This window comes from Pan troglodytes, chromosome 10, assembly GCF_028858775.2.
Source record: "Pan troglodytes isolate AG18354 chromosome 10, NHGRI_mPanTro3-v2.0_pri, whole genome shotgun sequence".
Taxonomy (NCBI): Eukaryota; Metazoa; Chordata; class Mammalia; order Primates; family Hominidae; genus Pan; species Pan troglodytes.
Genome location: NC_072408.2, coordinates 129311492 through 129339476, shown reverse-complemented (window position 1 = coordinate 129339476; position 27985 = coordinate 129311492). Strand labels below are relative to the sequence as shown.

The 27985-nt window shown below is 42.8% G+C and overlaps 1 protein-coding gene across 9 annotated transcripts; it reads left to right on the top strand.

Moving 5' to 3' along the window:
- The first annotated feature begins 2 nt into the window (after positions 1–2).
- On the top strand, positions 3–27985 carry ZCCHC8 (zinc finger CCHC-type containing 8). Of its 9 annotated transcripts, XM_054663736.2 has the most exons (14): positions 38–379; positions 2126–2166; positions 8160–8234; positions 10396–10501; positions 11500–11577; positions 17394–17497; positions 17613–17678; positions 18263–18323; positions 18795–18937; positions 19217–19359; positions 20544–20665; positions 22562–22648; positions 22896–23013; positions 26603–27985. In XM_054663736.2, the coding sequence occupies exons 1-14, from the start codon at positions 179–181 to the stop codon at positions 27379–27381; spliced, it is 2124 nt and encodes a 707-aa protein (XP_054519711.1). In that variant the 5' UTR covers positions 38–178; the 3' UTR covers positions 27382–27985. The 9 variants fall into 9 exon arrangements, with proteins under 9 accessions (XP_016779949.1, XP_054519711.1, XP_054519712.1 ...); XM_016924460.4 differs by lacking the exon at positions 2126–2166 and having other exon boundaries at positions 3–1023; XM_054663737.2 differs by lacking the exon at positions 8160–8234.

The window sequence follows — 27985 nt, the reverse complement described above, 5'->3', positions numbered from 1 at the left end:
GTAGTCTCTAGCGACTGGCCCCGCCCCGTGTGCAGCTTTCGCGGCCTGCGTCTGGAGAAAACCCTAGCGGGTGGCTCCGTGCGGCCAGAGCTCTAGAGAGTGGTGCCGCCTTCCAACCTTCTTCCCCTAGCCCTGGTGGCCGGCTCCGCCTCTTCTCGAATCTTTTCCACAGCCCAAAATGGCCGCAGAGGTGTATTTTGGCGATCTAGAGCTCTTCGAGCCGTTCGACCACCCAGAGGAGTCGATTCCGAAGCCCGTTCACACTCGCTTCAAGGACGACGACGGCGACGAGGAGGACGAAAATGGGGTCGGCGACGCGGAGCTACGGGAGCGGCTTCGGCAGTGCGAGGAGACCATCGAGCAGCTCCGCGCCGAGAATATCCTTTCCTCTCGCTGGGCCCTGTCACCCGGGTGTGGGGCCGGGGCAGCGCCGGGCGAGGGCGAGGGCGCGGGCGGAAGTTCCAGGAGGGCCAGAATTCCAAGTGATTTCTGTCACCCGCCGGCGGACCGAGAGTCTAGGGTTCGGGGCGCGCAGGCTGCCTCGGCGCAGACCTCTTCCCCTCAGGGAGGCCGTCTCCTGACCAGACCCACTCCTGCCTCCCACCCGGGTGCCGTGTTTAGGGTTATTTTAGGCTGCTCACCTGACAGATTGTACACAAGCCCTTAATTGCCCCCCTCTGTTTGAGGTCGTGGTGAGGTTTCATATTTCGCAGCCACGCTCAAGTTGTGCCGTCATGTTACAGTTGTAGGTGATGAAATACCGGCTGCTTAGACGCGGGATCGGTTTTTATACCGGGGCAAACGCTAGTGGTCCCAGAATGCAGAGTTGGGGGCCTCAAGGAATCCGGGTGTGCTGAGATAATTGGTTAATTGCTTGATTAAAATTGGGGATTAATTTTAGAGTTCTTCCACTCGGAGCTCGCTTCTGTGCTGAAGATGCTTTGCAACGCCTTGAGGAAAACGCGCCAAAGAAGTTTCTGTTAGACTTGAGTTACCAGATTGCAGATTTTTCTTGATTTGCTAGTATGTTTTTTTTACGTTCGTAGAGTTTTATAGGTAGATAGATAACTTTGGTTCGGGTAGTTTTCCTTTTAAAATTTGTAGAGAACTGAAAGTGGCTGATATGTTAGCTTTTTTAGGGGGACGGGGTCGGGGAATGGAGTCTCAGTCTGTCACCCAGGCTGGAGGGCAGTGGCGATCTCGGCTCACTGCAACCTCCGCCTCCCGGGTTCAAGCGATTCTCCTGCCTCAGCCTCCCGAATAGCTGGGATTACAGGCGCCCGCCACGGCGCGCAGTCAGTATATCAGTTTTTAAGATTTGTGAAGCGCGATTTATTTTTTCAGAATGTCGTCTTCCTCCACATTGTGAGGAAAATTTTCAGGATACAAAAAGTTGAGGCCGGGCGCTGTGGCTCAAGCCTGTAATCCCAGCACTTTGGGAGGCCGAGGCGGGTGGATCATGAGGTCAGGAGGATCATGAGGATCAGGTGGATCATGAGGATCAGGAGGTCAGCCTGGCCAACATGGTGAAAACCCGTCTCTACTAAAAATACAAAATTAGCCGGGCGTGGTGGCGCGTGCTTGTAATCCCAGCTACTCAGGAGGCTGAGGCAGGAGAATCCCTTGAACCTGGGAGGCGGAGGTTGCAGTGAGCCAAGATCACACCATTGCACTCCAGCCTGGGCGACAGGGTGAGACTCTGTCTCAAAAAAAAAAAAAAAAAGTTGAAAGGATTCTACAGTGGACATCCATAGATTTATTCCAAATTCTAAAGTTGTTAACAGCTCGTTATACTGCATTCTCTTTATCACATAGTGGTTGTTGAAAGGTTTGACAGGAACACTGATGCTTTAATAATGGTTTTGGTTCAGTTTGTTAGTCTGTTGAACTTCAGGATCGTGTCTTAGAATATACGTTCGAAAGGATAAAAACCGTATTTTAATTTTGGGTTTCAAAAGCCTACCCCTGCAACAAAATAGAAGCTCAATAAGTGTGTCATCCTCAAAATATCCGTGGGTCTTTTATCTTTATAATATTCTGACACCAAAAGTGAGAGAAGTAGTAGTTGAATTTTATGATCTGCATTGTTAAATGAGGGCTTATCTTCCTTAACAAATAATAACATCAAGAACTTAAACGAAAATTGAACATTCTGACTCGACCGAGGTATGAGATTTTTGAAATTACTCCGTAGTTGTCCCTTATTATTTATCCTGATATTAATATTTAATCAGAATTTCGTTGTAAAAAGTGTATGGGATTTTTGTATCTTTTTATTTGTTTAGCATACTCTGAAGAAATCAAAGTAATAGTTCTTTAATTGTGGGGATAAGGTCTGAATTCTCATAAGTGGATTAAAATTGTAAGCTCATTTATTGGATGAAAGGATGAAACAAAATCCAGAAAATGTTTGCTTAATGTTCAGAATAGGCAAGTTGTTAACCTAGCTATTCCTATTTAACAAACATTTCTAGAAAGTTAGAATTAAGATTACAATATTGGCTGGGTCTGGTGGCTCATGCCTGTAATTCCAGCACCTAAAAAAAAAAATTATAGTATAATGGGCCAGGGGCAGTGGCTCACGCCTGTAATCCCAGCACTTTGGGAGGCCGAGGTGGGCGGATCAACTGAGGTCAGTTCGAGAGCAGCCTGGGCAACGTGGTGAAACGCTGTCTCTACTAAAAATACAAAAATAAGCTGGACGTGGTGGGCGCCTGTAATCCCAGCTACTTGGGAGGCTAAGGCAGGAGAATCCCTTGAACCCGGGAGGTAGAGGTTGCAGTGAGCTGAGAGTGACAAGAGCGAAACTCCCTCTGAAAAAAAAAAAAGATTACAGTATTACTCTAGCTGAAGATTTATTTACATAGTTAAAATGTGTTCATAAATAGAACAATGAAAGAATCAGCATTTTAGAAGAAAAAGTAATGTGCTTTTGAAAAAGATAAAGTGTGTAGATTTGCATTTAGGCATCTGATTTTATGTTTTTGTTTTTGTTTGAGACAAGATCTCACTCTGTCACTCAGGCTGGTGTACAGTGTTGCAATTATAGCTCACTGAAACCTTGATCCTCCCGCCTCAGCCTCCCAAATAGCTGGGACTACAGGCAGACACCACCATACCCAGCTACTTTTTTTTTTTCTGATAGAGTCAGGGTCTTGCTGTGTTACTCAAGCTGGTCTCAAACTCCGGGCCTGAAGTGATCCTTCTGCCTAGGCCTCCCAAAGTGCTGGAATTACAGGGATGAGCCACCATGCCCAGCCTAGGCACCTAACTTTAACAGAGATATTACTGGTATCTCAAAATATATATTTATTTAACAGGTCACTAATCTAAAGTATTTGTTAAAGTACAGATTATGAGAAATTATATTTTCAAGCTTTCAGAATTTGGAGGTGCCATGATGTAATTTCACATGCACTTTTTTATTTATTTTTTAATTTTTTTGAGACAGAGTGTTACTCTGTTTCCCAGGCTAGACTGCAGTGGTACTATCGCAGCTCACTGCAACCTTCACCTCCCGGGTTCAAGCAATTCTCCTGCCTCAGCCTCCCGAATAGCTGGGATTACAGGTGCCCACTACCACACTCGGCTAATTTTTATATATTTAGTAGAGATGGGGCTTCACCATGTTGGCCAGGCCGGTCTTGAACTCCTGGCCTCGAGTGATCTGTCCGCCTCAACCTCCCAAAGTGCTGGAATTAACAGGCATGAGCCACTGCACCTGGCCTCACATGAACTTTTTAGTCCCTGGCACCAGTTGGAATAACTGGCTGCAGTGGTGACTACAAGTTTAAATTTTAGAATTTAGAAATATTTCAGATTTTTTTTTTTTTGAGATGGAGTCTCGCTCTGTCACCCAGGCTGGAGTGCAGTGGCATGACCTCGGCTCACTGCAGCCTCCACCTCCTGGGTTCAAGCGATTCTCCTTTCTCCTGCCTTAGCCTCCTGAGTAGCTGGGATTACAGGTGCCTGCCACCACGCCCGGCTAATTTATTTGTATTTTTAGTAGAGATGGGGTTTCACCATGTTGACCAGGATGGTCTTGATCTCCTGACATCATGATCTGCCCACCTCGGCTTCCCAAAGTGCTGGGATTACAGGCAGGAGCCACCGCACCCGGCCAATATTTCAAATTAACTTCCTCATATCTCACCCTTCTTTCTCTATGTGAGCTAACTTTGTGTATCTAAACTCATTTTTGGCTGGGCACAATGGCTCACACCTGTAATCTCAGCACTTTGGGAGGACTGCTTGAGACCAGAAGTGGGAGACCAGTCTGGACAACATGGTGAGACTCTATCTCTACAAAAAATTTTTAAAAATTAGCTGGATGTGGTGGCATGTTCCTCTGGTCTCAGCTACATGGGAGGCTTAATAAAATAAACTGAATTTTGATTATTCAATACATTAAATATAACTAGGATTCCTCATAAAAGTCATAATTTTTATATGTTAAAGATGTTTTATTTAGATAAGCTTACATTTTCTAATGGAGTCATTCATTTAAACATTTAATATTTATCTTAAATTGGGTGATTTTTATCCGAGTTCAAACGATTACCGCATCATATAGGCTTTGCCAGTTTATAAGCACAAAGGATTAGTATTTTCTTAGAATTGGTGCCCTCCATATTGCCAGGCTGATAAAGTGTTGTACAGAAAACCAAGGAAAAGGGACAAATTAAATTATTTAGATAAAATTTGTACTCTCAAGCCTTTTGATTTAGTCCTTATTTTTGAAACTGTTATAATCAGAAGTTTCTCCTGTTTTTTTTTTTTTTTTTTAATTTTTTGAGACAATTTCTCACTCTGTCGTCTAGGCTGGACTGCAGTCGTGCAGTTACTGCTCACTGCAGCCTCAACCTCCCAGGCTCAAGTGATCCTCCCATCTCAGCCTCCTGAGTAGCTGGAACCACAGGAACATGCCACCACACCTGGCTAACTTTTGTATTTAGCTTAGAGATGGGGTTTTGCCAAATTGCCAGGCTGGTTTCAAACTCCTAGGCTCAAGTGATCCTCCTGCCTCAGCCTCCCAAAGTCCTGGGATTACATTGGGCTTAGTCTGTTTCTCCTTTTTTTTTTTTTTTTTTTCGAGACAGAGTCTCACTCTGTCGCCCAGGCTTTAGTGCAGTGGTGCGATCTTGGCTCACTGCAACCTCTGCCTCCCAGGTTCAAGTGATTCTCCTGCCTCAGCCTCCCGAGCAGCTGGGATTACAGGTGCACACCACTATGCCCAGCTAATTTCTGTATTTTTAGTAGAGACGGGATTTCACCATGTTGGTCAGGCTGGTCTCGAACTCCTGACCTCATGAGCCACCCGCCTCGGCCTCCCAAAGTGCTGGCATTACGGGCATGAGCCATCATGCCCAGGCCTCTCCTCTTTATTTAATCAATAAACATTTTGTTGGGTTTTGTTTGTTTGTTTTACTTTCTGTTTGTTTTTGAGACAGAGCCAGAGTCTCACTCTGTTGCCCAGGCTGGAGTACAGCGGCATGATCTTGACTCAGTGCAGCCTTTGACTTCTGGGTTCAAGCCATTCCTTCACCTAGGTCTCCCGAGTAGCTGGGGCTACAGGTGTGTGCCACCACGCCCGGATAATTTTTGTATTTTTTGGCAGAGATGGGGTTTCACCATGTTGGCCAAGCTGGTCTCCAGCTCCTGACCTCAGGTGATCTGCCATCCTCAGCCTCCCAAGGTGCTAGGATTATAGGCATGAGCTACTTACCCTGGCCTTCTTCTACTTTTATTGTGAAAATATACAAAAAATGAAAAGAACAGTATGGTTAACACCCATATTTTCCTCACTTAATTTAACATTTAATATTTTTGCCATATTGCCTCCTTCTAATCCCATGCACATTTCAGCCCAAGTATTTCAATGTGTATTTTTAAAAATAGAGACTTTTTCATGCATAACCACCACTCAATTATCACACCTAATAACTGCAATGACTTCCTTAATCATATCTCCTACCAACTCCATATTCAAATTTCTCCAACTGAGTATATTTATAGCTGGTTCATCAAACTGGACTCAATTTAGGAACCATGCAGCTGCATGTGACTTTTAAAAACATCCCTGGTTGGCCGAGCGTGTTGCTCTGTCACCCCGGCTGGAGTGCAGTGGTGCGATCTCAGCTCACTGCAACCTCCGCCTCCCCTGTTCAAGCAATTCTCCTGCCTCAGCCTCCCGAGTAGCTGGGACTACAGGCGCGTGCCACCACGCCCGGCTAATTTTTTGTATTTTTGGTAGAGTCGGGGTTTCACTGTGTTAGCCAGGATGGTCTCCATCTCCTGACCTTGTGATCCGCCCGTCTTGGCCTCCCAAAGTACTGGGATTACAGGCGTGAGCCACCGTGCCTGGCCCTTTTTTTTTTTTTGAAACAGAGTCTCGCTGTGTCGCCCAGGCTGGAGTGCAGTGGCACGATCTTGGCTCACTGCAACCTCCACCTCCTGGGTTTAAGCAATTCTCCACCTCAGCCTCCCGAGTAGCTGAGTTTACAGGCGTGTGCCACCACGCATGGCTAATTTTTGTATTTTTTTTTTTTTTTTAGTAGAAACGGGGTTGCACCATTTTGGCCAGGCTGGTCTCGAACTCCTGACCTCGTGATCCACCCGCCTCTGCCTCCCAAAGTGCTGGGATTACAGGCATGAGCCACTGCGCCCAGCCTCTTATTTTATTTCTTTACTTGATATGGACAATTCCAAATAGAGACATTTATTTCATATGCTGTACAGGAAAAGAAATATGAGGCAGGTGAGAAGAGGAAGAATCAGACATTCAGCTGGCCCCGGGTTACCCATGGGATATATTACAGGTTTCTAGGCTGCATTCTAGTTCTGTTTTTTGCGGTATTTGAAAGTCAAATCCAGGAATAGTATACTTTTTTATATCTCTTCTTTAGAATCTTGGATTTGAGATATTTAGTACAATATGCTTTGCCCTCCAAGAGTCCATCTATTTATAAAGTGTTCTTTCCTATATACTTCCAAGCCAAATTCATTTAGATTCCTTTAGAAAAATACAGGCACAGGCAGGGCGCGGTGGCTCACGCCTGTAATCCCAGCACTTTGGCAGGCCGAGGCGGGCAGATCACGAGGTCAGGAGATCGAGACCATCCTAGCTAACATGGTGAAACCCCGTCCCTATTAAAAATACAAAAAACTTAGCCGGGCGTGGTCGCAGGCGCCTGTAGTCCCAGCTACTTGGGAAGCTGAGGCAGGAGAATGGTGTGAACCTGGGAGGCAGAGCTTGCAGTGAGCTAAGATCACACCACTGCACTCCAGCCTGGGCAACAGAGTGAGACTCCGTCTCACAAATAAATAAATAATTAAAATAAAAATAAAAATACAAAAATTAGCTGGGCATGGTGGCGCTCGCCTATAATCCCAGCTACTCAGGAGGCTGAGGCAGGAGAATTGCTTGAACCTGGGAGGCAGAGGCTGCAGTGAGCCGAGATTGCCCCCACTGCAATCCAGCCTGGGCAACAGAGCGAGACTCCGTCCCAAAAAAAAAAAAAGGAAGTATATTCTTGTAACCTGCTTGCTTACCTAGTCCTTCCCTCCCCCTAATTTGTAAGGAAATCGGCCATTAGACAAACTGTTTGGTTGAAAACTGAAAGATTAACTGCAGTTCTTAATTTTTTGTTAAACATTAAAAAAAAAGTGATACCTCTGTATAAAATTATTAAAGTAGATAGAATTGGTGAAAATGTATAATTTTCTTGAGAAAACTGCAATATGTGGAAAATGCGATATGATCTTTGGTACTTAAGAATTTTAAGGCTGGTGAGATGGTTCACAGCTATAATCCCAGCACTTGGGGAGGCTGAGGCAGGTGGATCCCTTGAGTTCAGGAGTTCGAGACCAGCCTGGCCAACATGGCAAAACCCTGTCTCCACAAAACATACAAAAATTTGCTGGATGTGGTGGTATGCACCTGAGGTCCCAGCTACTTGGGAAGGTGAGGTGGGATTGCTTGATCTCGGGAGGCGGAGGTTGCGGTGATCCAAGATCTCGCCACAGCACTCCAGCACGAGCAACAGAGTGAGAACCTGTCAAAAAAGGAAAAAAAAAAGTATAGAAGTTATGCGTTTATATATACGTATGCAAGTTTTACTTAAATATCTTCTAAGAATATGTTCTAACTTCTGTTTTAGTGGAATATTGGTGAACGATACTAAGTTAGATGGACCTATATTACAGATTCTATTCATGAACAATGCTATTTCAAAGTAAGTAATTTTTTCCCTCTCCTAAATATAATAATGTGTTTATGGAACAATTTTCTCTATAAATATGCTGTTTTCATTTGTACTCATCATTTTTATTATTTTACTTAAAATGCCCCTGGAGTTAAAGCACAAGGAATCATGATTAAGAGCAAGGACATTGGGGTCACAGTGACCTGAATATCTGGACTCTTACTTTCTACGTCTGTGAACCTGGGAAGGTCACAGATCTTTGCTGCATCATCCGTTACTTCACTGGAAAACAGGATAGTCATAGTAACTACCTATGGGGTAGCTACATGAGCACCTCTAAGAGCTCAATAAATAGCTTCTAATAAAAATCATCACTATCACTGTAACAGTAACAATGATGTTCACCATTTCTCTTTCTGAATCAGGTAACTGAGTTTTCCATGTTGGCCATCTTCAAAGCCTACTCACTTGATTATTTGTTTTAACAGCAAAACTAGACTTTTGCAAACCATCAGCATCAGGGTTTAGGGTGACCCTGCGCATTCCTGCAGTGTTTGCTCAGAGTGTTCTAAAATGGTTTGCTCTGTCCCTCCTTCAGAGCATGGTCATAGACATTTCACATAGTTGCTTGCTCCCTCGAAAGTCACTTAGTCATATTGTTGTCTTCTTAATGCTGACCAAGGTCAGGAAGATAGAAGGAACAGTGCCAGGTCCATAACCTACTCTATCTCAGCAGAAGTGGAACCCAAGGCTCTGAGGGTTGGGAAGCTGGATGCTAAATACAGCAGCAAGGTGCTGGGCACAACTGGGCTGTAGCACTAGTGTCCCTCTCATGCCCAGGTTAGAATCAGTAACCCTCTAGCTCATGACGGTCTCATTTCTGCACCATTCACCTAGTGTTTCACCTGCAGAAATCTTTTTTTTTTTTTTTGAGATGGAGTTCCGGTCTTGTTGCTCAGGCTGGAGTGCAATGGCACAATCTCGGCCCAACACAACCTCCACCTGCCAGGTTCAAGTGATTCTCCTGCCGCAGCCTCCCACGTAGCTGGGATTACAGGCATGCACCACCATGCCCAGCTAATTTTGTATTTTTAGTAGAGACGGGGTTTCTCCATGTTGGTCAGGCTGGTCTCAAACTCCCGACCTCAGGTGATCCACCCATCTCGGCCTCCCAAAGTGCTGGGATTACAGGTATGAGGCACCGCACCTGGCTTTTTTTTTTTTTTTTTTGAGATGGAGTTTCACTCTTTTTGCCCAGGCTGGAGTCCAATGGCATGATCTTGGCTCACTACAACCTCCACCCACTGGGTTCAAGCGATTCTCTTGCCTCAGCCTCCCAAGTAGCTGGGATTACAGGCGCCTGCCACCAGGCCTGGCTAATTTTTGTATTTTTAGTAGAGACAGGGTTTCGCCATGTTGGCCAGGCTGGTCTCGAACTCCTGACCTCAAGTGATCTGCCCATCTACAGAAATCTTAAAATGTCAGAGCTACAAGATACCTAAAAAATCATCAAGTCTGTGAAGAGGAAACTGAGTCTGAGACATTATGGCTCCCCGATTACATGGTAATAAGGCTTGGGCTCCTTTGACACCTCCTGAACTGAGCACTACCGAATATATGATGAGCTTGGTTCTTGACTGGAGGGCTGGGGAAAGCAGATCTCAGTATTTTTTCTTGCTTTGCATTTTGATTTTATCTTTTCCAGTTTCATATTTATATTGGTGTTTCCTTATGTATGTATTAAGAATCTCTGGGAGGAGGTTGTGGAAGACCTGAATATATGGACTATCTTTGTGTTGCAGAAATAGATGGCCAAGAGACAGGGTAGGAAGGGAGCTTTTCATTATGTAACCCTTTTACTTCTCTTGGATTTTGAACCATTTACATGTAGTATCTATTTAAAAATTAAGTACACAGAATTTATAAATAAAATCCGTGTATTCTTTGCACAACTGGTTGGCAGTTGTTATGCCAATCACTGTGTTACTTTATCATAATTATTGCATTAACTTGGCAATAATATGTAATTTATCTTAAGGAATATGTTCCTGAGTATTACAGAGTCAGTGATTTGTTAAACTTCTGAAAAACAACAACATTCACCCTTGAAATCTTAGAGTAATGCATAAGACTTCAGTCTATTGAATGTTTTACTCTGTCTGGGTTCTGACCATTTTGTCCTCTTACACAGGCAATATCATCAAGAAATAGAGGAATTTGTATCAAATTTAGTAAAAAGATTTGAGGAACAGCAGAAAAATGATGTGGAAAAGACTTCCTTTAATCTTTTGCCCCAGGTATTTCAAATTTAAGAGACTTTAAGATTAGTAAGTTATGCGTTTCACTGCCAATTATTGGGCCACAAGGATCCTCTTGAATCAAAACCAAAATGATTAACACCGTTTACCACTTCTCCTTCTACTGGCTTGCTTTTCCGAAGCCTGACTGGTTTAGCCACACAGCGTTCTTTTAGCTTGTGGCTCAGACTTTTTACATTGCCTAACTTGGACATGTGGTTTTGGGTAGAAAATTAATTTTAGGCCAGAAAAAAATCTAAGTTTCTGGGGTTTATAAAAGATGGATTCCTTTTATCTAAAACCAACAGGCTTGTGGACTATCCTTTTTTTCCTCTACTTGTTTTTAGAAAATTAATTGTGTGCCCAAAGAAATCTGAGAAGTTTTACTATGTGAATATTAGATCACGCATTTATGTTTAAAAAAAAAGAGAGAGAGAGAGAGGAGAATCAGAGTTATGATTTCTGGGTCTTTTTTTTTTTAATTAAAAATTAAGGTAAGTAGTATTTCTCAAATAAGGAACTTTAGCTGTTTATCCTCAGGCTTTGGAGAACAGTGTTCTGATTGATTACGTTTTTTATTGCCTTTGGTTTTTATGTATTCTGTACAATTTTTAAAGATTCAGCAAACAAAATACATTTAACAATAAAATTCATACTGAATATTATTTTTGATTCAAGGAAACTTTTGTAGTGGCTTGAGGTCTGTGAGGGTTATATTATCAATATTGACCAGTAATGTAAAACTATATATTTTTAATCTTTCTGGTTATCTGCCTTGCCAGTTTAAAGTGTTGAAAGCGGCATAATTAATACTGGTTAAAAAAGAAGTTGTAGTGCATGCTAGTGCTTCAGAAGAAGCTCTCCTTTTACATCTTCCATTCTCCCACATGAAATGTCGTTCATAAACATTCTTAGCTTAATTTCTAAACTTACTAACTTCCATTTAAAGTGGTGAAAAATTGGTTACCGGTTGTAATATGTGTTTTTCTTTGTATTAGCCATCCAGTATTGTGCTAGAGGAGGACCACAAAGTGGAAGAGTCCTGTGCCATTAAAAACAACAAGGAAGCTTTCAGTGTAAGTTTGGACATTTCAGTTTTGAATTCTGCCAATAGGTGTTTCCTATCCTATGTCAACTGGGTGGCGTTTAAAAGATAAAGTAGTATAGTCATATGTCTTCACTTGATAACAGCATCTTTTTGTGGTAAATAGCAGTTTGGACTTTAGCCTCAGTTTGCTTTTTAATAATGATTGCGTTGTGACCTGGGGCACAGTAAACATACTTTGGAGAACTTTGTTTTTGTATTGACCAACCACTTTGTTTATTCAAGAAGTTGGATGAAGATATAGAAAGCATGCTTGTTGAACTTATACATGGCTAAAGCTGAGAGGGATAGATAGCTAATGTAACAGATGGCAAATTTGGAATTTAAAGTGTTGACAGTCTCAAATGGTGGGTGGAAAAGCAGAAGAAGTTAACAGGGATGACCTACATTTAGGCTACAGCCTTTCAATACCTATGCAAAATTCGTTAGTGTTAATACAATGTAGTAGTATGATTTTGCAGCTTATAATTTTTTTTTTTTTTGAAACGGAGTCTTGCCCTGTCGTCCAGGCTGGAGTGCAATGGTGCAATCTCGGCTCACTGCAACCTCCGCCTCCCGGGTTCAAGCAATTCTCCTGCCTCAGCCTCCCGAGTAGCTGGGATTACAGGCACCCGCCACCACGCCCAGCTAATTTTTGTATTTTTAGTAGGGACAGGGTTTCACCATGTTGGCCAGGCTGGTCTCGAACTCCTGACTTTGTGATCCGCCCTCCTTGGCCTCCCAGAGTGTTGGGATTACAGATGTGAGCCACCGTGCCCAGCGCAGCATATAATATTTTAAAAGGTAATGTAATAGTGGATTCTATAATATTGAAGGAAAACTGGTTTTCATGTTTATGTAGTATTATCCCATATTAGTATACCACAATTTTAGGCTGGGTGCAGTGGCTCACACCTGTAATCCCCAGTGTTCTGGGAGGCCAAGGTGGAAGGATTACCTGAGTCCAGGAGTTCCAGACTAGCCTGGGCAACATAGCCAGAACTCATCTCTATGAAAAATTCTTAAGAAATTAGCCAAGTATGGCTGGGTGAAGTGGCTCACACCTGTAATCCCAGGACTTTGGGAGGCTGAGGCCGATGGATCACTTGAGGTCAGGAGTTCGAGACCAGCCTGGCTGTCATGGCGAAACCTTGTCTCTACTGAAAATACAAAAATTAGCCAAGTGTGGTGGTGCACACCTGTAGTCCCAGCTACTCGGGAGACTGAGTCACGGAAATTGCTTTGAACCCAAGAGACTGAGGCTGCAGTGAGCCGAGATTTGCCACTGCACTCCAGCCTGGACAACAGAGTGAGACTCTGTCCCAAAAAAAAAAAAAAAAATTAGCCAAGTGTGGTGGCATGGACCTGTAGTCCCAGCTACTCAGGAGGCTGAAGTGGGAGGACTGCTTGAGGTCAAGGCTGCAGTGAGCCATGATTGTGCCACTGCACTCCAGTCTAGGTGACAGAGCAAGACCCTGTCTCAGAAAACAAACAAACAAACAAACAAAATATATATATATGTATGTATAGATACATATGTGTATATAAAAAAGAAAGAGATATGGGCCTACTGGGATGATGAAGAGCCCACAGACTTTATTGAAAGGAAAATTTACAAAGGATGTCGCATCTCTACAAATAGGATAAAGGTTGTTATTTGTAAAACACTAAAAGTTATTTTAAATCACCCTTTAAAGTGCCAAGTGGCAGAATTAAGACCAGTGATTGAATTGAGTACAAGAAGGTACATTTCAACTCAACCTTTAGAAAGTTCAAGTTTCTATAAGAGATGTGAAAAATGATATGACCTGGCATTCAAAAGAAAAAAGAAAAAAAACAAGTGAAATGGCACTTCTCATTCATAAAAGTGAATTCAGTATTACTGGAGTCAAATAGGGACTGAGATGTTATCCGGACACTTTAAAGAAAAATTTCTGAATTTGAATGAGGTAGTTTTTCATTTTCCTTCTGACCCTAAGGTTCTGGGATTGAAAGTGGCACTTGCCTAGAAACTGGGAATTTTGTTTATTAATTTAGACCTTTAAAAAATACGAAAATATTTAGTGAATGCTGTTTTGTCCCAGGGATCCTTCTAGGTTCCAGGGAGACAGCAGTGAAAAGAAGGGCAAAGTCCCAGCTCTCATCGAATTACATTGTAGTCAGGGAAGGTAGTGCCCTGAAGAAAAATAAAGCAGAGAAAGCAGAGTAGCTGTGGGGTAGGTGGTTTGTATAGTGACTGACAGCCTCTCTGAACCAAACCTTGGATGAATTGAGGAAGTAAGTGAAGGCTGTGCTTTGAATGGGGCACTCCAGGCAGTAGGAAGGTAAGTAGAAAGCCCCAAGGCAGGAGCACTACCTGGCATGTAAGTTCTAAGCTCATTAAAGGTATTACTCATGAAGGTGCTCTTAGGCTTCAGTTGTACAGATGAGGAAACAGAGATGGAAAGCTAAGTAACTCGCCAGTGGGTTAGTGAGTGGCAAAGCCAGGGCAGGGCTTAAAACCAGGCCCATGGCCTGGCACGGCGGCTCACATCTGTAATCCCAGCACTTTGGGAGGCCAAGGCAGGTGGATCACCTGAGGTCAGGAGTTGGAGACCAGCCTGGCCAACGTGGCAAAACCTCATCTCTACTAAAAATACAAAAATTAGCTGGGTATGGTGACTGAAGCCCATAATCCCAGCTACTCAGGGGGCTGAGGCAGGAGAATCGCTAGAACCCGGGAGACAGAGGTTGCAGTGAGCCGAGATCATGCCACTTCACTCCAGCCTGGGCAACAGAGCGAGACTCTCTCTCTCAAAAAAAAAGCCAGGCCCTTGGAGTCTGGAGCACATGGTCTGAATCTGTAGGTTGTGCAACAGACTGTAATGAGGACTTTAGATTTTACTGTAAGATGAGAAGTGATAGAGGGTTTTAAGTAGAAATGTAACATGATATGAATTGACTTTTTTTTTTTTTTTTTTGAGACAGACTCTCGCTCTGTCACCCAGGCTAGAGTGCCATGGCACAATCTCAGCTTACTGCAACCTCCGCCTCCCAGATTCAAGCAATTCTCCTGCCTCAGCCTCCTGAGTAGCTGGGATCACAGGTGTGCACCACCACACCTGGCTAATTTTTGTATTTTTAGTAGAGATGGGGTTTCACCATGTTGGTCAGGCTGGTCTCAAACTCCTGACTTTGTGATCCACCCACCGCGGCCTCCCAAAGTGCTAGGATTACCGGCGTGAGCCACCACGCCTGGCCATGAATTGACTTTTTAAAAGAGCTGGGTTCTGTGTGGAAAATAGTCTGTAGCTGGTTATCTGTGGAAGCTGAAAACCAGTTAGGAAGTTATTGTATTCAACTCAGGTGAGAGAAACTGGTACTGAGACTGGAGTGAGAGTGGTGCTGCTGAGAAGTGCTTAGAACGTGGATGTACTGGGGAAGTAGAGCTGATCAAATGTGTTGATGAATTGGACGCAGAATATGAGAGCAAAAGAGTCATCGGAGTGACTCAGGTTTTTGGCCTGAGTGCCAGTAAGAATGTCGTCGTAAAAAATTAGCCAGGCGTGGTGGTGGGCGCCTGTAGTCCCAGCTACTCGTGAGGCTGAGGCAGGAGAATGGCATGAACCTGGAAGGCGGAGCTTGCAGTGAGCCGAGATCGCGCCACTGCACTCCAGCCTGGGCGACAGAGCGAGACTCCATCTCAGAAAAAAAAAAAAGGATGTCGTCATATTTTCTCTGATGGGGAAGACTAGAGGAGGAGCAGGTTTGGAGGGGGCTAGGAATCCAGTGCAGTTTTAAGCAGGTGAGTTTGAGATGCCACTCACACGCCCCTTGAGAGCTGTCAAGTTGACACTTCCATATATAAAATTGGAGGTTAGGACTGATCAGAACTTGACCGTAAAGGAGAACATATATTCAGGGCAACTTCAATCTATGCTCCCAGTGAAAAAATAATAATTAAAAAGTGATAACTTAGGCCAGGCGCAGTGGCTCATGCCAGTAATCCCAGCACTTTGGGAGGCCAAGGCGGGCAGATCACCTGAGGTCGAGAGTTTGAGACCAGCCTGACCAACATGAAGAAACCCCGTCTCTACTAAAAATACAAAATTAGCCGGGTGTGGTGGTGCATGCCTGTAATCCCAGCTACTTGAGAGGCTGAGGCAGGAGAATCGCTTGAACCCAGGAGGTTCAACCGGAGGTTGCAGTGAGCTGAGATTGCGCCATGGCACTCCAGCCTGGGCAACAAGAGCGAAACTCCGTCTCAAAAAATAGTAATAATAACTTGACCTTTAGAAGTAGTAAGCATATATATTATACTACATACCATGGGTCAGGATGAACCACCTGGGTAGTGAAAGTGGAGGGGAGGACTGAGACCTAGGGCACTCTAATACATGGAAGATAGAGGGATGAGAAGAGTCTAGCACAGAAGAGCGAGGCTCAGTCAGCAAGGAAAGAAGAGAACGGAGAAGCATGTCCTAGAAGACAAGGGAGGAAGATGTTTTTAGGAGGAAGGAAGAATTGTGTCGATTGTCACAGCTAGGCTAAGAAAGATGAAGAGTGAGAACTGTTCATTGAATTTGGCTGCATGGAGGTCATTGGGAAGCTCCATTGTTAGGAGCTCAGCCCAGTGATATGTATAGAAGCATTACTGGAAATGTTCAAGAGAGAGGGCAGTGTCATTAAAAAAATGGAGGCCAGGCATAGTGGCTCAACACCTGTAGTCCCAGCACTTTGGGAGGCTGAGGCGGGAGGATTGCTTGAGGCCAGGAGTTTAAGACCAGCCTGGGCAACATAGCAAGACCCCATCTCAAAAAAAAAAATTAGCTGCGTGTAGTGACACAACTACTCAGGAGACTGAGGCAGGAGGATCATTTTAGCCCAGGACTTTGAGGTTACAGTGAGCCAAGATCATGCCACTGCATTCCAGCTTGGACAACAGAGCAAGACCCTGCCTCAAAAAAAAAAAAAAAATTAAAGAGTATATGTGAGGCCAGGTGCAGTGGTTCACGGCTGTAATCCTAACATTTTGGGAGGCTGAGTCGGGTGGATCGCTTAAGCTTAGGAGTTTGAGACCAGCCTGGGCAACATGGCAAGACTGCCTCTACTAAAAATACAAAAAATAACTGGGCAAAAAAATAGCTGACCATGCTTGTGGTCCCAGCTTCTCAGGAGGCTGAGGTGGGAGGATCGTTTGAGCCTGGCAGGTGGAGGTTGCAGTAAGCCAAGATTGCACCACTGTACTCCAGCCTGGGCAACAGAGACCCTATCTCAAAACAAACAAAAAAGTGTATGTGTGTGTGTTCGGTGTATGTGTAAAGAGAGAGAGAGGCAGACAAAAATGTTAAACTATAAACAGTTGTTTAGGTGAAGGATACATTGGGTATTCATTGTACCACTTTTCCAACTTGTCTGTATGGAATTTTTTCAAAAAGAACTGGAGGGATAAGAAAAGAGTAAATGGGAAGAAAGGAAATGGAAACAATAACTAAAGGGTCTGCATGTCTTGCAAAGAGAAGCAATGAAATGGGGCATTGGAGGGAAATATGAGAGTCAAGGTTTTCATTTTTTGTTTGAATTCTGTAGAGAATGCAGCTGATAGTCATGATCCAATACAGAGGAAAAACAGTGATCTAGCAGAGAGAGGGAACTGACGATGTAGTTTCTACTTACACATCAAAGTCTGGCTCCTTAATAACAAGGAAGTTATTATTTCTAATAATTCCATCCAAAAATAAATTGTTAAAACAGTTAATCATAATCTTACATTATTTAATGTCTTTTTTTCTGCTTAAATAGCAATATTTTTTGACTTGTTTTCTGCAGGTTGTAGGAAGTGTCCTGTATTTTACTAATTTTTGCCTTGATAAATTGGGGCAACCGCTTCTAAATGAAAACCCTCAGCTTTCCGAAGGATGGGAAATACCCAAGTATCCTACATAGTGAATGAAGATCTTTTATGCATCTTGCCACTAAGTTCACCTTTAAAACAATTTCCAAATTTTGCAGACCATGATAACTATTCCTTAATAAAATTCACTAAAGGTACCATCAAGTCTTCAGCCACATTGTTTCTCTAGAAGGGCAAGAAATACAAGTAAAGGCAAAAAGGTTTGTGTGGGGAGTTGTTTTGTTTTACTTATTTACTTTTTTAACCGAAATCATAAACTTTTGGCTTGAAAAGTTCATGTTCTTTACTGCTGGTTTACTCTAAGGTTAATTACAGATTGAGCTAGAATTTTAATCCATACATATATGTTAAATGTTTAAATGAATCATCTGCTTCCTGGAATTCATTGGCTCTCACCTAATGTGCCCGGGCGGGTGGAAAGGTATAATTGTTGCTGTCAATTTGATTGCAGTCTTATAACCATCTGCCTTCTTTCCATGTTACCTAACGGAAATATGATCAATTTGTTCACCTTGATTCTTCTGTTGTTAACCACTGAAAAAACTCAAAAGAGGTAACAGATCAGTCAGGAACAGAAGGGTTCTTGGTTAAAAGACTCTGCATAGTACTATTTAAATCACTAAATAAAGGAGATTAAAGTGTACTTCTTGTTGCAGATATTAGTGATCTGTGATCAACTTGCTTTCTTGTCTCTCTGATACACTTTGCTGTCATATAGAATTTTATTGATTTGCTTTTCTATTTTTATTGACATTATAAAAATCTTTGTCTTTTGACCAAATAGGCCAAAGCCTCACTGTTTCAATTGTGGTTCTGAAGAACACCAAATGAAAGATTGCCCAATGGTAAATTTTTCTCATGTTAAGAAAAGTCTTTGAACAAGAGCTTTCTAATGTTTTCAACACATTTATGTTATTGTGTGACATGAAGGAACTTTCTTTGTTCCTTTAATTTGAAATCTTGTGTCCTTTAATTTGAAATCTTTTCAAATTTGTGTTCATATTTTAAGACATTAAATTTTTTCAGTAAATAATTTAAAACAGTACTCTTTGTATTTGAGATGAATAAACATGAGAATTAAATTGTAGAGTTTATCCTAAAAACTTGATTTAATTTATGATAATACTGAGGTAATAAATAGACTGCTCCTTTCCTTACGTATTTTTCTAAAATATTCACCCTCTTTTACACTTGTTCGTTATACATTAAAACTAAAATAATCTGTTTACTTGATCTAAAAAAAAGTATTTTTATTTAATTTCTGAAATATTTCTGAGTTGCATGAAACCATTCTTTTCAAATGTGTCATGATGTAGCCTCGGAATGCTGCTCGAATAAGTGAAAAGAGAAAAGAGTATATGGATGCCTGTGGAGAAGCAAACAATCAGAATTTCCAGCAGCGATACCACGCAGAAGAAGTAGAAGAAAGATTTGGAAGATTCAAGCCAGGAGTTATTAGGTACCAATGGCATTTTACCATAGAAGGTCATTTTTATTTCCCTAGCATTTGGAATGTTCTGTGTCTCTTTGGGCTAATTATCAGGATATAAGTGTACTCTGGCAAAGCCCTAGGTAATATACATTAATTCATTTAGAAACACTTCTTTAAATTTTAATTATATTTGTTAGATGTCATGGTATGTAATATAAGCAAGAAATGTTTTAAAATACCAGAATACTATGTGTTTTCATGCAAACAAGAATTCAGTATTTTTCTTCCTCCTTTATTTTTACTTAGTGAGGAACTTCAAGATGCACTAGGTGTGACAGACAAGAGTCTTCCACCTTTTATCTATCGGATGCGCCAGCTAGGGTACCCACCAGGGTGGCTCAAAGAGGCTGAATTGGAGAATTCGGGGCTTGCACTCTATGATGGAAAAGGTATAGTATCTTAAGTTAGAGAAGTCACCTTAAGTGTTTCCTTTTTTTTTTTTAATTAAAGAATCACAACAAAATGTGATAGGAATGGCCGGCTTCTTTAATGTGTGCTAACTAAAAAATATCATGATGATGTTTCCTTGGTAAATTTTACAAGGAAGGAATAAAATTTCAGTGAGTTTGTAGATTATCTGATGGTTTTCTGGGCTTGCTCAGGTACTGTCTAGGCCAGAGTATCACCTCTCCAGCCAGTCCTCATAAGCTCTTATCTTTGTCAGTAATAATAACAGACATAAATCCTAAATGCCAGGAGACCTGTAAAATGTAAAATACAGAAAACCTCTAATAGTCTAGAACTTCTCTCCTAGATACCTACCCTAGAAAGATATTCACACATATGAAAAGGAAATTGTATGTATACAACAATCTTTTTGTATCATTGAATAATGATAGTGAAAAATCTACGACATTAAGGCCCTAAAGAAGAATGGTTAAATAAATTGGTAGTTCTGAGCTGTGGACTCCCTGCAACATATATGAAGAGTGGAATAAATCTGTATGAGCTGACATGGCAAAATCTTTGTGCAGTATTGAGTTTTTAAAAAGCAGGTTTCAGCCGGGCACAGTGGCTCATGGCTGTAATCCCAGGATTTTTGGAGGCCGAGATGGGTGGATCAGTTGCGGTCAGGAGTTCAAGACCCGGCCTCTACTAAAAATATAAAAATTAGCCAAGCGTGGTGGCAGGCGCCTGTAATCCCAGCTACTCGGGAGGCTGAGGCAGTGGGTGGATCTCTTGAGCTCAGGAGTTTGAGACCAGCCTGGGCACCATCGTGAAACCCCGTCTCTACTAAAAATACACAGCCTACCCTGGTGTGGTTGTGCGTTCATGTAGTACCAGCTATTTAGGAGGCTGAGGTGGGAGGATCACTTGAGCCTGAGAGGCAGAAGCTGTAGTGAGCCAAGATGGTGCCACTGCACTCCAGCCTGGGTGACAAAGCAAGACCCTTTCTCAAAAAAAAAAAAAAGTTCTGTCCTAATGATTTAGAAAAATTATAATGAAAATTGAAACCCATTTCAAAACTAATTCTGTTGCCATGATTATAAGCACTTTCCAGGTGTACTTTTGGTCTGGGGAGGGATATATATTGACATTTAGCAATATTAACACTTTTTATGGTCTGTAATAGATGGCACTGATGGGGAAACAGAAGTTGGAGAAATACAACAGAATAAAAGTGTCACTTACGATCTCTCAAAATTGGTCAACTATCCTGGTTTTAATATATCTACTCCCAGAGGAATTCCAGACGTAAGTATATTGATTTTTGTAAATTATCGTGCGATGTGATATTATTATGTTAAAGATTGGTCAAAATATTAACTTGTTGGCTAGGCATAGTGGCTCACACCTGTAATCCCAACACTTTGGGAGTCCGAGGCAAGATGATCACTTGAGTCCCAGAGTTCGAGACCAGCCTGGGCAACATAGCAAGACCTTGTCTCTATAAAAAAATTTAAAAACTAGCCAAGGGTGGTGGCACATGCCTGTAGTCCTGGCTACTAGGAAGGCTGGGGTGGGAGGATTGCAGAGGTTACAGTGAGGTGAGATCACACTAGACCCTGTCTCAAAAAATAGTTAATTCATATACACCTACAAACTTATATAGCAGTTACTATTTAAAGGAATAAATTTGTTACTTGTTTACATTTTTAATTTCCTTTATAGAATCTTTCTAGAATCTTAATTGAAGTCTTATATTCATCAACAGCAGTTTTCTCTGATTTTGTGCCCTCAGAAAGGGAGCCAAAATAGATTGGTTAGAGTATCTAAATCTAAAAGTACTCTAAAATTTTAAAAGTTTTTAACAATATGGATTTTTCTGAGACAGTATTATTAATTTTACAGAATTAACTTGGGAAATAAGTTTCTATCTATAATAAATCTAAATATACTATCACTCTTTTTCCTGATTATTCTTGCCTTTTTTCCCCTCAAAGTAAAATTTCTCATTTTTTATATGAATGGTTTTTCCACACTTAACTCTTTTCCAGCTTCCATCTTAGGTCTCAGGATTCAACAATGAACTATTGTACTGTTTTATTTAAAAAGCATATTCTTGGCCGGGCGCAGTGGCCCGTGCCTGTAATCCCAGCACTTTGGGAAGCCAAGGCGGGTGGATCACCTGGAGCTCAGGAGTTTGAGACCAGCCTGGCCAACATGGCAAAATCCTATCTCTACTAAAAATATAAAAATTAGCTGAGCGTGGTGGCAGGCGCCTATAATCCCAGCTACTCAGGAGGCTGAAGCAGAAGAATCACTTGAACCAAGGAGGTGGAGGTTGCAGTGAGCCGAGATCGTGCCATTGCACTTTAGCCTGGGTGATGAAAGCAAAACTCCATCTCAAAAAAATATAAAAATAAAAAGTGTATCCTTGGTGTTCTTAGGAACTGGACAATAGGGAAACAGCCAAAGACTTGAAGTTAGAGTCTAGTGAGCAGATAGAAAGTTCTCAATCACGCAAGACTGTGTAATTCATTACGGGCGGAAGTGCATGATACAAACCATCAGTGCTTCTGGAAGCCAGTCCAGCTTCCAGTGTACTTCAGAGTCCCCTGGGAATACTCGTTAGAAATGTACATTCTTGAGTCCCACCCTTAGACTTAACTGATTCAAACCCTGGAAGCTGTATGTTTCACAAGAGTTCCATGGGATTCTTACCGAGAACCACTGTTGAATGTGCGATTGGAGATGAGAGAGAAACAAGCTGTGTGGAATCTTTAAAGATGATGCTGTGTTTGGAAAGAGAAAAAGCAGAAGATAGAAAACTCATGAGTAAGTGTGTTAGGAGAAGTGGGCGATGAACGGCCCTGTTAGCAGTGCCAGTGCTTGATGGGAGAGAGACTGGAGCCTGGGAGGCCCCATAGCAGTCACTCCTGCCTACATCTTCTGCTTGCAGTATGTAGAACCTTTTTTGGCCAAGTGATTGTGTCAGGTAGTCTTTTAGTATTCAGTCTTAATTATTTTGCAGGCAGGTTTAGTTTTCCTTTAACACATTATTTTCCTCAATTTCCAATAAAGGAAAAGTAACATAAGAAGGAAAAATGTACTTTGAGATCTCCACTGTACCTCCTTTGAGCAAAATCTCAAAACATGACATTTTCCAAATACATGTGTTTTTTTTTTCCCTTCTCTTTTCATCATTAGGAATGGAGGATCTTTGGTTCCATACCAATGCAGGCATGTCAGCAGAAGGATGTGTTTGCCAATTACCTTACTTCTAACTTCCAAGCGGTAAATAGATTTTAAGGGTGTGCTCTATAAAATGTTGTTGTGTTTGCGAGATTGTGTAATTTATTAGCATCTTACAGCCTTTTCTTGCTTTGTTATCTTGACAAACCAAAAGGAAAACAGTGGCAAAATTCACCAATTACCTAGACTTAGCTCCAGATTGTTTTTCTACATCATTTTAAGTGAAGGGATGGAGTTTAATTCATTATCTACCCCACTTAACTTGTGTTTGTTCTGGTTGCTCTTTTAGCCAGGTGTGAAGTCTGGCAACAAGAGGTCTTCATCTCACTCTAGCCCAGGTAGTCCAAAGAAGCAGAAGAATGAAAGCAACTCAGCGGGATCTCCCGCCGACATGGAGCTCGATTCAGGTAGGTTTCATCCTATGGCTCTGATTTCTCTCTCTTTTTTTTTTTTTTTTTTGAGATGGAGTCTCACTCTTGTCACCCAGGCTGGAGTACAATGGCGTGATCTCGGCTCACCGCAACCTCTGCCTCCCGGGTTCAAGTATTCTCCCGCCTCAGCCTCCCGAGTAGTTGGGATTACAGGCATGCATCACCACGCCCAGCTAATTTTTGTACTTTTTTTTTTTTTTTTTTTTTTTTTTTTTTTTTTTTTTAGTAGAGACAGGGTTTCACCATCTTGACCAGGCTGGTCTCGAACTCCTGACCTTGTGATCCACCCACCTCAGCCTCCCAAAGTGCTGGGATTATAGGCGTGAGCCACCGTGCCCGGCCCCTGTCTTCATTTTCAAATTCACAGAGAGAATTTAAAGACCATGAATTAAGCTGGGCGCGGTGGCTCACGCCTGTAATCCCAGCACTTTGGGAGGCTGAGGCAGGCGGGTCACAAGGTAAGGAGATCAAGACAATCCTGGCAAACACGGTGAAACCCTGTCTCTATTAAAAATACAAAAAATTAGCCGGGCATGGTGGTGGGCGCCTGTAGTCCCAGCTACTCGGGAGGCTGAGGCAGGAGAATGGCATGAACCCGGGAGGTGGAGGTTGCAGTGAGCCAAGATCATGCCACTGCACTCCAGCCTTGGCGAAAGTGTGAGCCTCCATCTCAAAAAAAAAAAAAGATCATGAATTAAATTCCTTTAAAGTTCAAAGGGATTAAAGCCCCACATCAAATTCTTTTGCACAAGTGACTTCAAAGTTCAGAATCAAAGCCCTCAAATTATTTCCCCTAAGTTTTTCTTTGTTTTTTCGGTTGTTTTTCGAGACAGAGTTTCACTGTCTCCCAGGCTGGAGTGCAGTGGCGTGATCTTGGCTCACTGCAACCTCCGCCTCTCAGGTTCAAGCGATTCTCCTGCCTCAGCCTCCCAAGTAGCTGGGATTACAGGTGCCCGCCACCACGCCTGGCTAATTTTGTATTTTTAGTAGAGATGGAGTTTCTCCATGTTAGCCAGGCTGGTCTTGAACTCCTGACCTCAGGTGATCTGCCCGCCTCCACCTCCCAAAGTGCTGGGATTATAGGTGTGAGCCACCGTGCCTGGCCCATGGTTGTCATTTTTTGAAGTTTGGGGATTTGTGGTGGTGGCACCCCTGTCACCAGGGTCACACACTTCTGTGTAGGCATTTTCAGTTTTGTACTAGGGGCTCTTTCCTCTATTTCTGTTTTGTTTTGTTTTGTTTTGTTTTTTTGAGACAGGATCTGGCTCGGTTGCCCAGGCTGGAGTGCAGTGGTGCGATCATGGCTCAGTGCAGCCTCAGACTCCTGGGATCAAGCAGTCCTCCCACCTCAGCCTCCCATGTAGCTGGGAGTATAGGCATATGCCACCAAACCCAGCTGATTTTTGTATATTTTGTAGACACCAAGGTCTTACTTTGTTGCCCAGGCTGATATTGAACTCCTGAGTTTAAGCAATCTGCCTGCCTCAGCCTCCCAATGTTACTGGCATGAGCCATCGTGCTGGGCCGTGAGTTGACTTCTAAGTGAGAGTTTGTTATTCTCACAAATCTTATTGTCTATAGAATAAAGTTCAGACCCCCTACTAGACCCTGAGGCAGAAAGCTTAATAAGACAGTATTGCTGCCCTAGTTACCACTCTCTGTCACCTCAGGATTGCAGATGTGTAAACATCATTTTCATATAAATGTGGTGGCCCACAGTGATATATACAGAATGATAGTATTACATATTGCTGCCACAGAGCAGTTCCAGACTGTAATGGTGGCACAGAGGAAAAACAGCATCTGTGCTGAATGAAGTCATAGGGTAACTTTGAACTGCATCTTGAGGGATGAATGCAGGGATTTACCAAGGAAATGAGGAGGAGGGCATTTGAGACAGAGGGAAGTGCAGATGCAGGATAGTGAAACTTCACAGCACATCAGGCCAGCAGCAGGGTGACAGCTGGAGTTTGAGCCAGGCAATAGGAGGTGACATGATGGAAGTAAGGAAACTATATCCTAGAGGGCCATGGAGGAAGATTGGACTTCATCCTGTGGGGTCTGGGCAGGCACTGAATGGTTTCCAATGGAGATGGGAAAGGTTATAGGGCCAGACTTGTGATGAATCTGGCAGCGGTTTGGAGGACAGACACAAGGAAGATGAATCCAGAGGTCAGGGTGATTCTGATGTTCCTGGCAAATGTAATGGGCCTGAAGCAAGGTAGCAGCTGTGGCAGCCAGCAGGAGAGCATGCACCCCAGAGAGCCAAAGACCTGGGGATGGATGGAAGGAAAGAGAGTACTCTCAGAGGACAAGCAGATCCACTGGTGGTGCCATTTGTGAGAACAGCAGATGGGAAAACAGTCCTCATTTTAGGAAGAGATCATTTGTTTTGGACAGGTTGTATCTGTGGAACGTGTAGGTGATGATGGTCAGTGGGCAGTTAGATATGTGAACCTGCAGTTCAGGCGAGCAGTGTAGATTAGAGAGAACAATTGGGGGCCAGGCACAGTGGCTCAGGCCTGTAATCTCAGCACTTTGGGAGGCCGAGGTGGGCGGATCACTTGAGATCAGGAGTTCGAAACCAGCCTGGCCAACATGGAGAAACCCCATCTCTACTAAAAATACAAAACAGCCGGGCATGTTGGCGTGCGCTGTAATCCCAGCTACTTGGGAGGCAGAGGCAGAAGAACTGCTTGAACCCGGGAGGCAGAGGTTGCAGCCAGCTGAAATCATGCCACTGCACTCCAGCCTGGGCAACAGAGCAAGACTCCATCTCAAAAAAAAAAAAAAAAATTGGGAAATTGGGCAATTAGGCTAGGTGCAGTTGCTCATGCCTATAATCCCAGCATTTTGGGAGGCCAAGGCAGGTGGATCACCTGAGGTCAGGAGTTCGAGACCAGCCTGGCCAACATGGTGAAACCCTGTCTCTACTAAAAATACAAAAATTTGCCAGGCATGGTGGTGCACAACTGTAATTGCAGCTACTCGGGAGGCTGAGGCAGGAGAATTGCTTGAACCCAGGAGACGGAGGATACAGTGAGCTAAGATTGTGCCACTGCACTCCAGCCTGGGTGGCAGAGTAAGACTGTCTCAAAAAAAAAAAGAGCTAGGAAATAACCCAAGGTGTACTCCTGCCTTGCCCCTCACTTCCTCCCCATTAGCCTTCCACCCACTCAGTAGCCAGCCTGCACCTCCAGTCAAATTTCCTACTGCATTCTGCCACAAATTTTTGGGTAGAGTGCACTGCCTTGAAATTCTGAAGTCTCCATGCAATTGCTCGCATTTCCTCAATCTAAAATGATGCACACAGCACAGAAACAGATCTCCCGAGGGATAGCCTCTAGCACCAGAAGATCCTGACAGCTCTCCCTGCAGATCTTTTCAGGTGGACTGAGGATACCAGGTGGTGGTAATGGCACCTGAGAATCCAGAATTTCCCTCATGTTAAGCCAGTTATTTTTGGCCATTGAATTACTGGATACACCTGAGTTCAAATAACAAATTTTAGTAAAACTAAATGCTATTATAAGTTCTAAAGTATCTCTTAACTTTCTTACTTCAGATATGGAGGTACCACATGGTTCTCAGAGCAGCGAAAGTTTTCAGTTTCAACCACCATTACCTCCTGACACTCCTCCACTCCCCCGGGGAACTCCTCCACCCGTCTTCACCCCTCCACTCCCAAAGGGCACCCCGCCGCTGACTCCCAGTGACTCACCCCAGACCAGAACAGCATCTGGAGCTGTGGATGAGGACGCACTGACTCTAGAAGAACTTGAAGAACAGCAGAGGCGGATCTGGGCAGCTCTTGAGCAGGCCGAGAGCGTAAACAGTGACTCCGACGTTCCTGTGGACACACCTTTAACTGGCAATTCCGTTGCCTCATCACCTTGTCCAAATGAGCTAGACCTCCCTGTCCCGGAGGGAAAAACATCTGAAAAGCAGACGCTGGATGAGCCTGAGGTACCAGAGATTTTTACAAAGAAATCAGAAGCTGGACATGCCTCCAGTCCAGACTCTGAGGTGACATCACTTTGTCAGAAGGAAAAAGCAGAGTTGGCTCTGGTAAACACTGAAGGTGCCCTTCTTGATAATGGAAGTGTCGTACCAAACTGTGACATCAGCAATGGGGGCAGCCAGAAGCTCTTTCCTGCAGACACCAGTCCTTCAATGGCCACTAAAATTCATAGCCCTATACCTGACATGAGCAAATTTGCAACTGGAATCACGCCATTTGAATTTGAGAATATGGCAGAATCTACTGGAATGTACCTCAGGATAAGAAGCTTGTTAAAGAACTCACCCCGAAACCAGCAGAAAAACAAAAAGGCCTCTGAATAATGGCTTGACTTAGCACTGAGAGCTATTTAATAACTTTGTTCCGTTAATTAGTACTAATTAAGTGGATAGATAGAATGGTTTTCCTGTTTGTCCCTCCCATGTTTAAAAATCTATCCAAGGTTCGTGTTCCAAAGTCAAGCCTATTTTAAAGAAAGACTGAGCTCACTAGTTCAGTGTATTTTATTCTCACTGACAAAACTTGGGGAGAGATGTGAATATGACCTGGTTTAGAGAGGGTTTGTTAAGGTTTATACTATTTTTGGATTGTGACTATCCGTCAAGAGTGATGGTTTTTATCTGTCTTTTGTACATTGTTTTCCCTTTCTACATTTTGCTAATTATCCTGTATATAAGTTTAATATATCACTTTTTAAAAGAAAAAATTCTACCATTTTAAATTCATGTTTCAACTCCTACAACCAAATGAGAAAAATCAGGGATGAGCAGCTTTATCCCATTTGGGGTATTTTTGTAAGTGATTTACATGCGTCAATTTTAGTAATACTTTTACTTTTTTGTAATTTCATTCTTCATATATGCTTGCTATACAGGTATGTTCATCTTTGTGTACAGAGGTTTAATAAATTAGTTTTCATATACATAA

Excerpts from the sequence above, each read along its gene's own strand:
- ZCCHC8 (XM_054663736.2), top strand. The coding sequence starts at position 179 with ATGGCCGCAGAGGTGTATTTTGGCGATCTAGAGCTCTTCGAGCCGTTC. Across the intron at positions 22,649-22,895 it reads TTACTTCTAACTTCCAAGCG|CCAGGTGTGAAGTCTGGCAA; the intron begins GTAAATAGATTT and ends TTGCTCTTTTAG. Across the intron at positions 23,014-26,602 it reads CGACATGGAGCTCGATTCAG|ATATGGAGGTACCACATGGT; the intron begins GTAGGTTTCATC and ends TTCTTACTTCAG.